We start from the raw sequence: 12,575 nt of genomic DNA on the forward strand, positions 1-12,575 counted from the left end.
TGCTTTGTCTTAAAGCATATTAAAAACACCACATTTAAAGTTCATAATGGAAACGAGCTTTCATTCAGTTTCGCTTAACCAGCTAATCAAGGTCTTCAGGATCGGCCACCAGACGCTGCAGGGCAGGAGCACACGTTCCTGCGGTTCTTAACGCTTCATCACATTTTTGTCCTTCGTGTTCATTTGGGAATGAGGGCGACACGCAAATGAATCCACAGAATGAACTTTATTTAAAGACTTGGAAAATAAAATGGCTAATATCTTCTCTGGGAACCTCGTGTCACTATGATCAGTGACCCAACCGTAAACTCAGGATCACTCAGGAAGCATCTCGTGTCCATTAATGAATGTGCGTCTCCTTCAGTTGATAAAGCGAGTGGTGAAGATGAAGCTGGTTGTGTTGGTCAGTCGTATTGGCCGGACGAGGTGTTGTGAATGTTGCAGTCTGTCTGGAAGGAGTAGCCGGAGAACTCCATCGTCTCACCTGAAAGCAGAGGCGTTCACAGATTTCAGTGGCACATCTCCTACATTAGCTAATGAGAATGATGGTTTGTTTGCTGTGATCATTGACACAAGTTGAGGATGTGCAGATGTTTTCTTACACAGGCATCCCATCCACATGGAGTTGGGTCTCCAGCCTCTGTCGCTCTCGTACGACGGACTCCAGTGATCCAAGTTCTTCAGGTGATCCACAATCTGCAGGAGAGAAGCACATGGTCTTGAGCTTTTCTCACTCAAACACTGAGCTAATGAGGTCTACCATCAACCAGACCCAAGAAGAAATACACAACCTGTGCATGTTGACAGAAAACGAGCTGACAAAAAGATGATATCTTATATTTGGTGATGATACAGCATTATGAGAGATTTATTGGCTTGGTAAAAAGCTGGTTGTTTTTGACCTGGAACACCAAATTAAGTAAAAGATCTTCAGCACAACACAAGAGAACAGTTTAAACCAGTTTGTGAAGACTATTAAAGTCTTGTGTGGTTGTTGAAGTGATCGATACAGATGCAGGAAACCCTAGACCGGGGAGGGATTCCAGAAAGCAGGTTAAGCAACTTAACCAGGGTTAGTTTACTCAGAGGAAACCCATAAACTCAACTTTGGGTTCCAAAATCTGTAGTTTCAGGGTAAGTAGCCGTTGCAACTAAACGTTAGAAAACAGCCGGAAGGTTTGAAAATCTTGGTGTTTTTCTGAAAATCTTGCAGATTTTTTTTTTATATATTTTTAACGATTTTTTAAAAATCTTGCAGTCTCTCGGACAGACCGATCCATTGTGGTTTGGTGGTTAGGATATTTGAGTGTAAGATCCAGTTGCAACATCTGTTCATGTTTATCAGACAGAAGCAAAGCTTCACCCTTTAAAGCTTCAGCAAGAGATCTTTGACGTCCTGAGGTCTCTTTGTTCAACCATCAGCTGATGTTAAATCCATGCTGTTATATTATGATTATTTTACATTTGACTCCTGAGTTACCAATGAATGCTATGGACGCTTGTTTCCGACACAGAATAAAAAATAAAAAAGGTAATTACGATTCTGCCTTTTTAATTGAGATATAAACTCGCAATCGCGAGAAATAAACAAAAAATTCTGACTTTTTATCTCAGAATCGCATGTTTATATCTCGATAACACGCAATTGGGAGATATAAACTCGCATTTGAAAATAAAGTCAGAATTGCGAGATATAAACTCGCAATTGTGAGATAAAAGTCGCAATTATCTTTTAAAATGTAAAATATTCTGTGGCGGAAACAATTAATCTAACATAGAATACAGGCATTGAAGAGTTGTCATGAACTTGAGTAGTGATGAAGCGAAACTACAGTGAAAACAGGACCTCGTTTATAAAGTGTTCTGTAGAAACCGTTTTTATAAATATGGACGTTTTATAAATGAGGCCCATTATTTTTGCTTTTCCATTTGTTCCAATAGCAAAATCAAAAACAGTTTCATAAGCTTGTTTCCGCCACAGTATAAAAAATAAAAAAGACAATTGTGACTTTATATCTTGCAATTTCTGAGACAAAAATTCGCAAAATCTTTTCAAATGTTTTATTCTGTGGCGTAAACAAGCTTCCCTAGTTTCATGACCTTCCAAAAGAGGGGAAAAGTATTGAGAGATTGATTACGTTGGTCAGAAGAGAGAAAGATGACAAATGTAATGCCAGGCTAATATAAAACAAAGTATATTAAATGTACATAAGATTTTTTTTATTTTTTTTTTATGAAAGTGCAAATGTTATTACTGTGGAAACATCTCATATTCATCCATCTTACCTTCAGCACTGCTTCTGTCTGCTCGTGCTCCTCTGTTCTGTTCATCTGCAGTCCTGCGGAGGTAATCAGGCATTTAACCCTTTACTGTCCTGTCCTCGACTGTGGACAAGAGTTTAGATCAGTACTGTACCCTGTGAGCAGTAGATGGCCGGTCTCTCCTCCTCAAAACCCTTGGGAAGATCCTCTTTTCTCAGCGCCTCTGCTGTGGAACCGCCTCGATCGTCTGAATACTTCCAGAAGGCCTCTGAAGACACACGGGAGAGATGTGTTCAGATTACTGTGGACGGAGGTTGGTGTTTGAGTGTGCCAGCTGTCATTGGTAAGTACCTGTAAATCTCTCCAGCGGTAAGCTCCTTTGTGTCGGTGGTGGAGGCGACGCTGCTTTACGATCGGTTTCCAAACACCGTAATGCTGAAGAGAAACACGTTACATCACATGAGTCTTATTTATGCATTAGTAAAACTGATCCAAATCACATTTAGGAGCATTTCATGCAAATCAATATTGGTAGTAAATGCATTGTTGGCTATATTTGACAAATTGCTTTTGAAAGTCACTTTGTAGAAAAGCTTGTTTCCAACACGGAATAAAAAAATATTTTCGACCTTTTTCTCGAAAATTTGAGTTTTTTTCTGGCAATTGCAAGTTTATATCTCGCAATTCTGACTTTTTATATCTCGCAATTCTGACTTTTACTCGCAATTGCAAGTTCATATCTCGCAATTCTTACTTTTTATATCTCGCAATTCTGACCTTTTTATTGCAATTGAATTCAGACTTTATCGCATTTGCAAGTTTATATCTCGCAATTCTGACTTTTCCTCGCATTTGTAAGTTTATATCTCACAATTCTGACTTTTCCTCGCATTTGCAAGTTTATATCTCGCAATTCTGACTTTTCCTCGCATTTGTAAGTTTATATCTCACAATTCTGACTTTTTCAGAATTTCAAGTTTATATCTCGCAATTCTAAATATTTCCTCGCAATTGCAAGTTAATATCTCGCAATTCTGACTTTTTCCTTGCAATTGCAAGTTTATATCTCGCAATTCTGACCTTTTTATCGCAATTGAATTCAGACTTTATCGCATTTGCAAGTTTATATCTCGCAATTCTCACTTTTTCCTTGCAATTGCAAATTTATCTCACAATTCTGACTTTAACAATTGCAAGTTTATATCTCGCAATTCTGACCTTTTTATCGCAATTGTAAGTTTATATCTCGCAATTCTGACTTTTTCCTCGCAATTGCAAGTTTATATCTCGCAATTCTAACTTTCTCAGAATTTCAAGTTTATATCTCGCAATTCTAAATATTTCCTCGCAATTGCAAGTTTATATCTCGCAATTCTGACCTTTTTATCGCAATTGAATTCAGACTTTATCGCATTTGCAAGTTTATATCTCGCAATTCTCACTTTTTCCTCGCAATTGCAAATTTATCTCGCAATTCTCACTTTTTCCTCACAATTGCAAATTTATCTCGCAATTCTGACTTTAACAATTGCAAGTTTATATCTCGCAATTCTGACCTTTTTATCGCAATTGCAAGTTTATACAGTATCTCGCAATTCTGACTTTTCCTCGCAATTGTAAGTTTATATCTCGCAATTCTGACATTTTCCTCGAAATTGCAAGTTCATATCTCACAATTCTGACTTTTTCCTCGCAATTGCAAGTTTATATCTCACAATTTTGACTTTTTCCTCACAATTGCAAGTTTATATCTCGCAATTCTAAATATTTCCTCGCAATTGCAAGTTTATATCTCGCAATTCTCACTTTTTCCTCGCAATTGCAAGTTTATCTCGCAATTCTCACTTTTTATATCTCGCAATTCTGACCTTTTTATCGCAATTGAATTCAGACTTTATCGCATTTGCAAGTTTATATCTCGCAATTCTGACTTTTTCCTCAAAATTGCAAGTTTATATCTCACAATTGTGACTTTTTATATCTCGCAATTCTGACTTTTTTATCACAACTGAATTCAGACTTTTTTATCGCATTTGCAAGTCTTTATCTCACAATTCTGACTTTTTCCTCACAATTGTAAGCTTATATCTCGCAATTGTGACTTTTTGATCTCAGAATTGCGTGTTATAAAGCCAGAATTGCAACTTTCTGACCTTTTCCCCGCAATTGCAAGTTTATCTCGCAGTTCTAACTTTCTTACAATTGCAAGATTATAACTCCCAATTCTGACTTTTTCCTCCTTTTTATTCCGTGGCAGAAACAAGCTTCTATAATATTTGGATAAATCAATAAATGTAAATACGTATACAGATGAATTTTTTCTGTCACTATATGTTTGTTTAAACTAGAAATATTAAATAGTTATCCATCAAGTTTATATGAGCAAATACCTTTGCGTCTCTTTATTGTTTTGCTGTGTGGAAGGAGAATATAAACTCTGAAAGCATTGTGGCCTTTCTTGATGCTTTTGTCTTGAAGCTCTTTGACGTCCGTCAGGGAATTGAGAGCGCATCGGAAGTTTGCTTTCCATGTCTTGGGATCGGGTTTGTCTATGCCAGGTTTGTATCTCCCTAAAATCCACAAAAGGAGAGCTGTTTGCATGACTGGCATCAGGCTGTCAGCATCTACAGTACTAGTTTCTGAACAATTCAGTTGTATTCCTGGCCAAGTGGATTATTGTTTGCATTATTCAACTTCTCTAAGAATATTTTGAGAAAAGAACCAGTATTTGCAGAGAGTTTGGTGAAAATGCATGCAGTTTACATTGTTGCAGACGTTGGCATTAAATGAGCTGATCTTGAAGGTTCACCTGTTCTCATCTCAATGTTAACAGTCTGAGAAGCTGATGAGAGGTACAGTGACCACAGAAAGTATTCAGACATGTATTGCAATTAAAAATGTAAACATATTGTTGCATTATATATCAAAATATCAAAACAAGTCGCATTTATTTTAAATACAGCACCTTTTTAGTCAAGCATTTCACAACATAAAGTGTGTTAGTTTATTAAAACATCAAGCAATAGACATATTGGTCAATAAAAAGAGGACAAAAGGTCTTTGATAACACATTGAACATGATGATAGCTATTATGATTCTCTTCACATCGAGATCAGTCGGTTAAAAGTGACTCGGAAAAGTGAAGTTGATTCTGAGAAAAGCTCTGGTGCCACTTGGTTGGATATTTTGTATCGAATGAAAAGACACTTTTTAGTGCCACTTTAGTGTCCAAATGTTTTTTGGGGCCGCTGTGTCTATATCAATCAGATATTGTGGATGAGTTTCTAGTAGACTCGAAACATCGAGTGAGAAATGACCCCACAGCAAATCTGCTGTCTCTCGGTTAAAACAGCTGGTGTCATTTGGTTACTAATGTTCAATGCATATGCTAATATGCATGTAAATAGCAGATTGTTAACAGAGAGCATTATTATTCTTCAAAATGTGTAACTATTATTCTGAGAATTTTTTTGGCAATTTGCAAGTACAGTCTTAAAAATAAAGTTTCCAAAAGAGGATTTTTGTAGCAATGCAATAGAATAAAATGTTTGGTTCCCCAAAGAACCTTTCAGTGGTCATATCTTTAAAGAACCATGTTTTTCTCAGTGTGCAGAACATTTAAAAAAATCTAAAGAACCTTTGGTTACACATTATTTTGATGGTCCACTTTAGACATTATACTAATTAACCATACTTAAGTGGACCATCGGGAAAAAAAACTGTGTCCACTGTACACTTTTAAAAATAAAGGTTCTTTCTTGGCATTGATGGTTCCATGAAGAACCTTTAACATCCATGTAATCTTTCCATTCCACAAAAGGTTCTTTAGATTATTAAACTTTCTTCATACAAATAAAGTTCTCAAGTTATTTTAGGAACTGATCACTGAAATGATTTTTGGGGAACCAAAAATGGTTCTTCTATGGCACTGCAAATGAAAACTATCTTCTGGAACCTTAAAAGTGTAAAGAAAGGTTCTATTGATATTAAAGGATCTCAATGGAACCATCGAATATCCGATAAAAGAGTGTATGTCACAACTGAACTAAAATGTAAACAAAAACAAAAAAAAAGATATTTGAAGAAGAAAATCTTCTTCTGTTTTTCACAGATATCAACATGATATGAAACATTTGTTTTAATGAAGCCACAGAGTCAGACTGTTGATTATTCTAACATGTGCTGTAATCTGAGACGTCCGTCACTTTACCTGTATGCATCGCCCAGTTTCGGAACAGAGTCGCGTCCTTCTCGATGTTCCAGCCGTGCCGGGCCGCATGTTTCCAGGGAATCTGGAAAACTCTGGCCGACTGCAGTGTAAAGAGAGCACAGAAATATCCACACTCTTAGAAAAACAAAGAGATTATAGATCCCTATAGAACTTTATCGAGCCTTTCCTTCAGATCTGTATAGAAGGGTATGTGATTTGGTTCAAATCTTTCCGTTAAATTTACGGTAAAAAAACGTCAGCTGTGGTTGCCAGGAATTTACCGTAAAAAATACGGTAGCAACATTTTAGGTTTTACAGAGTTAACTTAAATTTGCAGTAAACCGTATTTAATTATCTGATATAATGTTAATTTACCAACTTATTCAAGTATTAATATCTGTTTTGTACCAACACACAACAATTGTAATACACTGACAGCCACAACCACCAATCACAGCGGTGATGAGAGTCACATTATGAGAGTCCACAAGAGAGTTAATGCTGATATACAGAAGATGCACAGTGTCATTCACACACACACACTAAACACCATCACGGTAACACACACACACACACACACACACACACACACTAAACACCATCACGGTAACACACACACACACTAAACACCATCACGGTAACACACATGACACTTAAAAAATGCAATAAACATTAATTTGACAACATTAAATGTAACATAAACCCTAATGTACATAACTGATTAGAAAAAACTTAGAAGAAACTTAGTTATTTCAACAAAAAATACATCAAATGTGAAGTGTCACGCAGGGAATTCAATTTAAGTTTTTTTCCCTGTAAATAAATCAATGACTTGTTCTTTTTCACGTCCACTTCCCGGTATTTTCTGTAAAATTACTTTAAATGTACGTTTAGATCTATCACAGTTATTCACCGTATATTGTACGAAAACTTTTTGTTAACCAATTAACAGTCTTTTACCGTTAAAATCACTATAATTGTTTTACAGTGATATGAATCAAACCCTGTCAGTGTCAAGCATCAGATCTGACCTCGTCCAGCCACACGACTCCAGGATATCTGCCCGAGTCGATCTGTTCCTCCAGCCACGGCCGTAAGCGCAGGCGTCCCTGATGCATCTTCAGTTCTGGCGTCAGCGTGCTTCACTCCTGAATCCCCCAGATGTCCACTCAGTGCAGTCATGAGCAGCACACAGCTCACTGAAACACATCACTGACAGTCACATTAGCAACAGGAAACATCACACCTGACTCGCTCTGCTGGAGTCATAAGTGAAATCTCAGCGTCCTCGTACCTGCACAAACCGGTTTGGAGGGTTTCCTTCCAACCGCAGGATGATTTCTGTGGTATTGAGGGGCCAAACACAAACACGCCTCGTCGATCCGACGCCTCTGATGTCAGTTACTCCACTGAAACCTGCTATACACCAGTGTTAGTCACAGAGTTATTACTGCAGGGACAAACAACTTAACAAAAGCACTGCAGAAGAACTAACCTAGCATCTTTGTGCAGCTCAATACTCTGAGATTTCTTATATAATGGTATAATTTGCATAAGAGTCGCACGTTAGATGCTTATCAGTCAGTCTCATTAATGTTGGTGAGTCATTCTTTGCTTTGCCTCATTTCCTGTGAACTTCATGCATCTCAGGTATTTTCCAAGGAAACAATCATTGGTCTCGCTCTTGTCATGTGCAAAGATTTTTGTTCATCCAAACTTCCAGAAAACAAACAAACAGCTTTTCTTCAACCAATCAGAAGGCTGTAGTTTTGTAGCAGATTAAAGGTAAAAACATTGTGAATCTGGACCAGCTCTGATTAGCCGTTTGATAATACAGGTCAATGATGAGATTAGCTCACATATTCTCTCACCGGCCACTTTATTAGGTACACCTGTTCAACTGCTGGTTAATGCAACTGTCTAATCAGCCAGCCACAGGGCAGCAACTCAATGCACTTAGGTATGTAGACATGATCAACTGAGCATCAGAATGAGGAAGAAATGTGATATAAGTGACCGAACGTGGCATATGGAACGTGGCACATTCTGAAGGGTTTCAGAAACAAGTAGAACGATCTACTGGGACTTTCAGGCACAACCATCTCTAGTGTTTAGAATGGTCTGAGAGAAAGAGGAAATGTCTAGTGGGAGAAAATGCCTTGTTGATGCCAGAGGTCAGAGGAGAATGACCAGATGGTTCAGCTGATAGAAAGGCAACAGTAACTCAAACTAGAACGTTAATTTTCTGAAGAAAATGTAAGTTGTGCTTGGACTGGTAAAACTCGGAACTCGGTTGCTAGGGTGTTTCTAGGCTGTTGCTAGGGTATACTGGATGGTTGTTAGGGTGTTGCGAGTTGGTTGTTAGGGTGTTGCTAAGGTGTTGCTATGCGGTTGATACAGTACTTGCCGTATCTAGGCGGTTACTATGGTATTCTGGGTGGTTGTTAGGGTGTTGCTAGGTGGATGCGAAGTTGTTCTGGGTGGTTGCTATGGTCTTGGTTTGTGGTTGCTAGGATATCCTGGGTGGTTCCTAGGGTGTTGCTAGGTGGTTTGCTATGGTAACATGGGTGGTTGCTGGGGTGTTGTTAGGCAGTTGCTAAGATGTTCTAGGTGGTTGCTAGGGTGTTGCTTGGTAGTTTTGAAGGTGTTCTGGGTAGTTGTTTGGTGGTTGCTACGGTATTTTGGGTGGTTGCTGGGGCCTTGCTATGCAGTTGCTATGGTGTTGCTAAGTGGTTGCTAGGATATCCTGGGTGGTTGCTAGGTGGTTGTTATGGTAACCTGGTGATTGCTAGGGTGTTGCTAAGGTGTTCTGGGTGGTTGTTTGGCCGTTGCTAAGGTATTATGGGTGGTTGCTCGGGCATTGCCAAGCAGTTGCTAGGGTGTTCTGGGTGGTTGCAATGGTGTTGCTAGGCAGTTGGTAGTTGTCACAGATGGTTACTATGGAGTTTTGTTTAGAGTTTTTACCATTTTCTTAGCCTGATTTAACACTTAGCTAATCACTGCTAGTGTAGCATGTTGGAAGTCCAGTTTGCTAGAATGAGTCAAAAGAGCCAGCCCCCATCTCTATACGATGTTCTGATGCAGAGATATAGGTCTCCCTGAAAGGTTGCTAGGGTACTCGGTTTAGTTGCTAGGCTTGGTAACTGACAGTGATGATGTTACTCCAAAGTCTGCTTGTCAGTATGAATGATATAAATCAACCGCAACTCCTCTATGCTCGACAGTGGTTGCTAGGGTGCTCGACAGTGGTTGCTAGGGTGCTCGACAGTGGTTGATAGGGTGCTCGATAGTGGTTGGAATTTGGCGTAAACGGGGGTCCAACCTGGAACTAGCAAGGCGTACCTAATAACGTGACCGTGAGTGTGTGTATCAAGCGAACACTTGAATGTATATCTGCACTGAAATGGCCTTATAATAACAGAAACAGATATGAGTCTGATCCAAGGGTTTATATGCCAACACATACACACATTTGACCATATTTCCCAACATTGAACATTATAATATCAGCTTTTGGAACATTTCCAGTGTTCAAAAACAGAAACGTTTGAGTCTTTTCTGCAGCTCGGGTAGAATATCTCAACCTTCAGCCTTTGCCTCCATTACTTCAGTGTAAATCTGGTTTGGAATGGCATCATTCATCCGTGTCAGCTTATGCTTACTCAGACCTGCATCATTAAACACAAGGCATCATCCCTACTAAACGAGTGATAAACATGTAATCCTATAGGGAAACAGCAGCAGGACATGCCAGGACAATAACTGAGAAGGAACTAAAGAAATTACAGATTATACACACACACAAGATGACAAACAAATGAAACCAGACACAGGTGAAACTAATGGGTAACCAAGGAAACAAACACAGAAAGTAAACACAACAATAGGAACAAAGTAAACTAAAAGTCCCAGAAGACACAGCCAGTTACACTGACAGTAATTCAGTGATTGCTTCATTTAACTGAGTTTATCCATCTATTCCCCTGTTTATAAATGATTGCTCAGTTGATTGATTGATTTATCAAATGATATTTTCATGGCGCATATGAGCCCCCATTAACTTCACTTCACACTGACCCAATACATTCAATCTTACAATTCTTCAAATATAATGGGACCGTTATGAAACAAGCAGTAACATTTAAAAAAAACATTACATGGACGTCCGGCTAAAAGTCCCCCCCCCCCCCAAAAAAAAAAAACATTACATGAATGATTTATAAGTAATATTTGTGTGCTAAATGTTGTGTTGGCTTCAGATGTTATGCTGGGTTAATATGCTCTTCCTCTAGGAGTGGCTCCCAGAACTAGAGAGTGGTGATAGTCTGCAATTACTTTACGGACTGGTCTAAAGTCGCATAATACTGAAATAATATTTATGATTATTATTATTGTGAGTATAGTATTGTTAATATTACTGCTGCTATGCTACTACTGCCACTTCTGTCAGAACCTCTATCATCACATAACGTATTCCTATATGTAGAGGATCAGCTGAGAGTCACTGATGAGAGCTTGGACGCTACGCTTCATTATTATTATTACTACTGTTACTACAAATATGAATATTATTATGATTGTTTCAAATTGTCTAGATATTTATTGATCACCAAAAAAAAAAAAAAAAGTTCTTATATCGCACTGGAATAACCTATTCATTAAAAGTATTACTGTACCTATATACACTATCTATACATCTATATATTTAGCTGTTTTTTTTCTTTTCTTCTTCTTCTTTTTTCTCCCCTCTATATGTGTACTTGTGTGTATATGTCATTTGTCTATTACTTTGTATACCGGTATGCAACTATGTCTTGTTAATAAAAAAAAAAGAAAGAAATAAATGCTCTGCCACTAGGGGTCGCTATTATCCTGGAGTGTTGAGCTACAGCATGTTAATGTAAGATACAACACTTTCCCTGTCGGCTCTGCTGGTGTAGTTCCCCTGTCAGCCACCAGAGGCCCTCAGTTTAACTCTCTGTTTAACTCTCTCAGTTTAACTCTCTCTCTCTCTCAGTTTAACTCTCTCTCTCTCTCAGTTTAACTCTCTCAGTTTAACTCTCTCTCTCTCTCTGTTTAACTCTCTCTGTTTAACTCTCTCTCTCTAACTCTCTCTCTCTCTCTGTTTAACTCTCTCTCTCTCTCTGTTTAACTCTCTCTCTCTCTCTGTTTAACTCTCTCTGTTTAACTCTCTCTCTCTAACTCTCTCTCTCTCTCTGTTTAACTCTCTCTGTTTAACTCTCTCTGTTTAACTCTCTCTCTCTAACTCTCTCTCTCTCTCTGTTTAACTCTCTCTCTCTCTCTGTTTAACTCTCTCTCTCTCTCTGTTTAACTCTCTCTGTTTAACTCTCTCTCTCTCTCTGTTTAACTCTCTCTCTCTCTCTGTTTAACTCTCTCTCTCTCTCTGTTTAACTCTCTCTGTTGGCTGTTTGTTTATGATGTCCTTGTGTTTCTTCAGTCTGACTGCAGCTTTATGTCAGTAGTAATGTGAGCACCGCTGGTCTAGACTACTGCTACCTTTTAAAGGAACACGTCACCGTTTTTGAAACAGGGGTTATTCACCATCTCCCCTAGAGTTAGACAGGTGGGCAAACGCATGTTTGTCTCAGTGCATGCATCGTCTTATGGCGCGTTTCCACCGAGCGGTACAGTACGGTACGGTACGGGTCGGTACCCTTTTATTTGCGTTTCCACTGCCAAAAGTTGAGAATGGTACCAAAAAGCCGAACCGTACCGTACCACTTTTTGGGTACCCTTCCGTTGGGGTACCTAGCACAGTGGTACGGTACTAAAAGGTGGAGCTAGACTCACTGCAGGACGTTGATTGGTTGACAGAGAATCGTCACTTGCGCGTGCTACGACGAGGGGAATGACAACATAAGAAGCGCCATTTTTTAATATACAGTTTAATATAATACTACTGTTACTGTGTCACGAAATGTAATTTTAAGAGTTTTTCAGGCGAGAATGTAGTTGTTTAAAGCTCAAATCTGTGGTTTATTTATAAAGATTATTTGTTTTTCCCCGGTTGTGAGATCCATGCGATCAGCGGGCGCTCGGCGCTCATGTTTCCCGGCTGGATGAGCCTTTCCTCGGCTAAGT

General features: G+C 38.7%; 1 protein-coding gene and 1 long non-coding RNA gene across 3 annotated transcripts; both read right to left on the reverse strand.

The window, feature by feature from the left end:
- Nucleotides 1–207: 207 nt before the first annotated feature.
- On the reverse strand, nucleotides 208–7,884 carry irf1a (interferon regulatory factor 1a). Of its 2 annotated transcripts, XM_082153790.1 has the most exons (9): nucleotides 7,768–7,884; nucleotides 7,505–7,685; nucleotides 6,474–6,573; nucleotides 4,653–4,832; nucleotides 2,614–2,697; nucleotides 2,417–2,530; nucleotides 2,287–2,339; nucleotides 603–696; nucleotides 208–484 (listed from the first exon to the last, which is right to left on the reverse strand). In XM_082153790.1, the coding sequence occupies exons 2-9, from the start codon at nucleotides 7,589–7,591 to the stop codon at nucleotides 405–407; spliced, it is 792 nt and encodes a 263-aa protein (XP_082009916.1). In that variant the 5' UTR covers nucleotides 7,592–7,685; nucleotides 7,768–7,884; the 3' UTR covers nucleotides 208–404. The 2 variants fall into 2 exon arrangements, with proteins under 2 accessions (XP_082009916.1, XP_082009915.1); XM_082153789.1 differs by lacking the exon at nucleotides 7,768–7,884 and having other exon boundaries at nucleotides 7,505–7,740.
- LOC309486479 lies at nucleotides 2,722–4,645 on the reverse strand. Its single transcript, XR_014201556.1, has 3 exons — nucleotides 3,789–4,645; nucleotides 3,481–3,749; nucleotides 2,722–3,300 (listed from the first exon to the last, which is right to left on the reverse strand). It is a non-coding gene; the product is annotated as an uncharacterized lncRNA (long non-coding RNA).
- Nucleotides 7,885–12,575: the final 4,691 nt, after the last annotated feature.

The sequence above is a fragment of the Leuciscus leuciscus genome, assembly GCF_965113295.1.
Source record: "Leuciscus leuciscus genome assembly, chromosome: 22".
NCBI classification, from domain to species: Eukaryota; Metazoa; Chordata; class Actinopteri; order Cypriniformes; family Leuciscidae; genus Leuciscus; species Leuciscus leuciscus.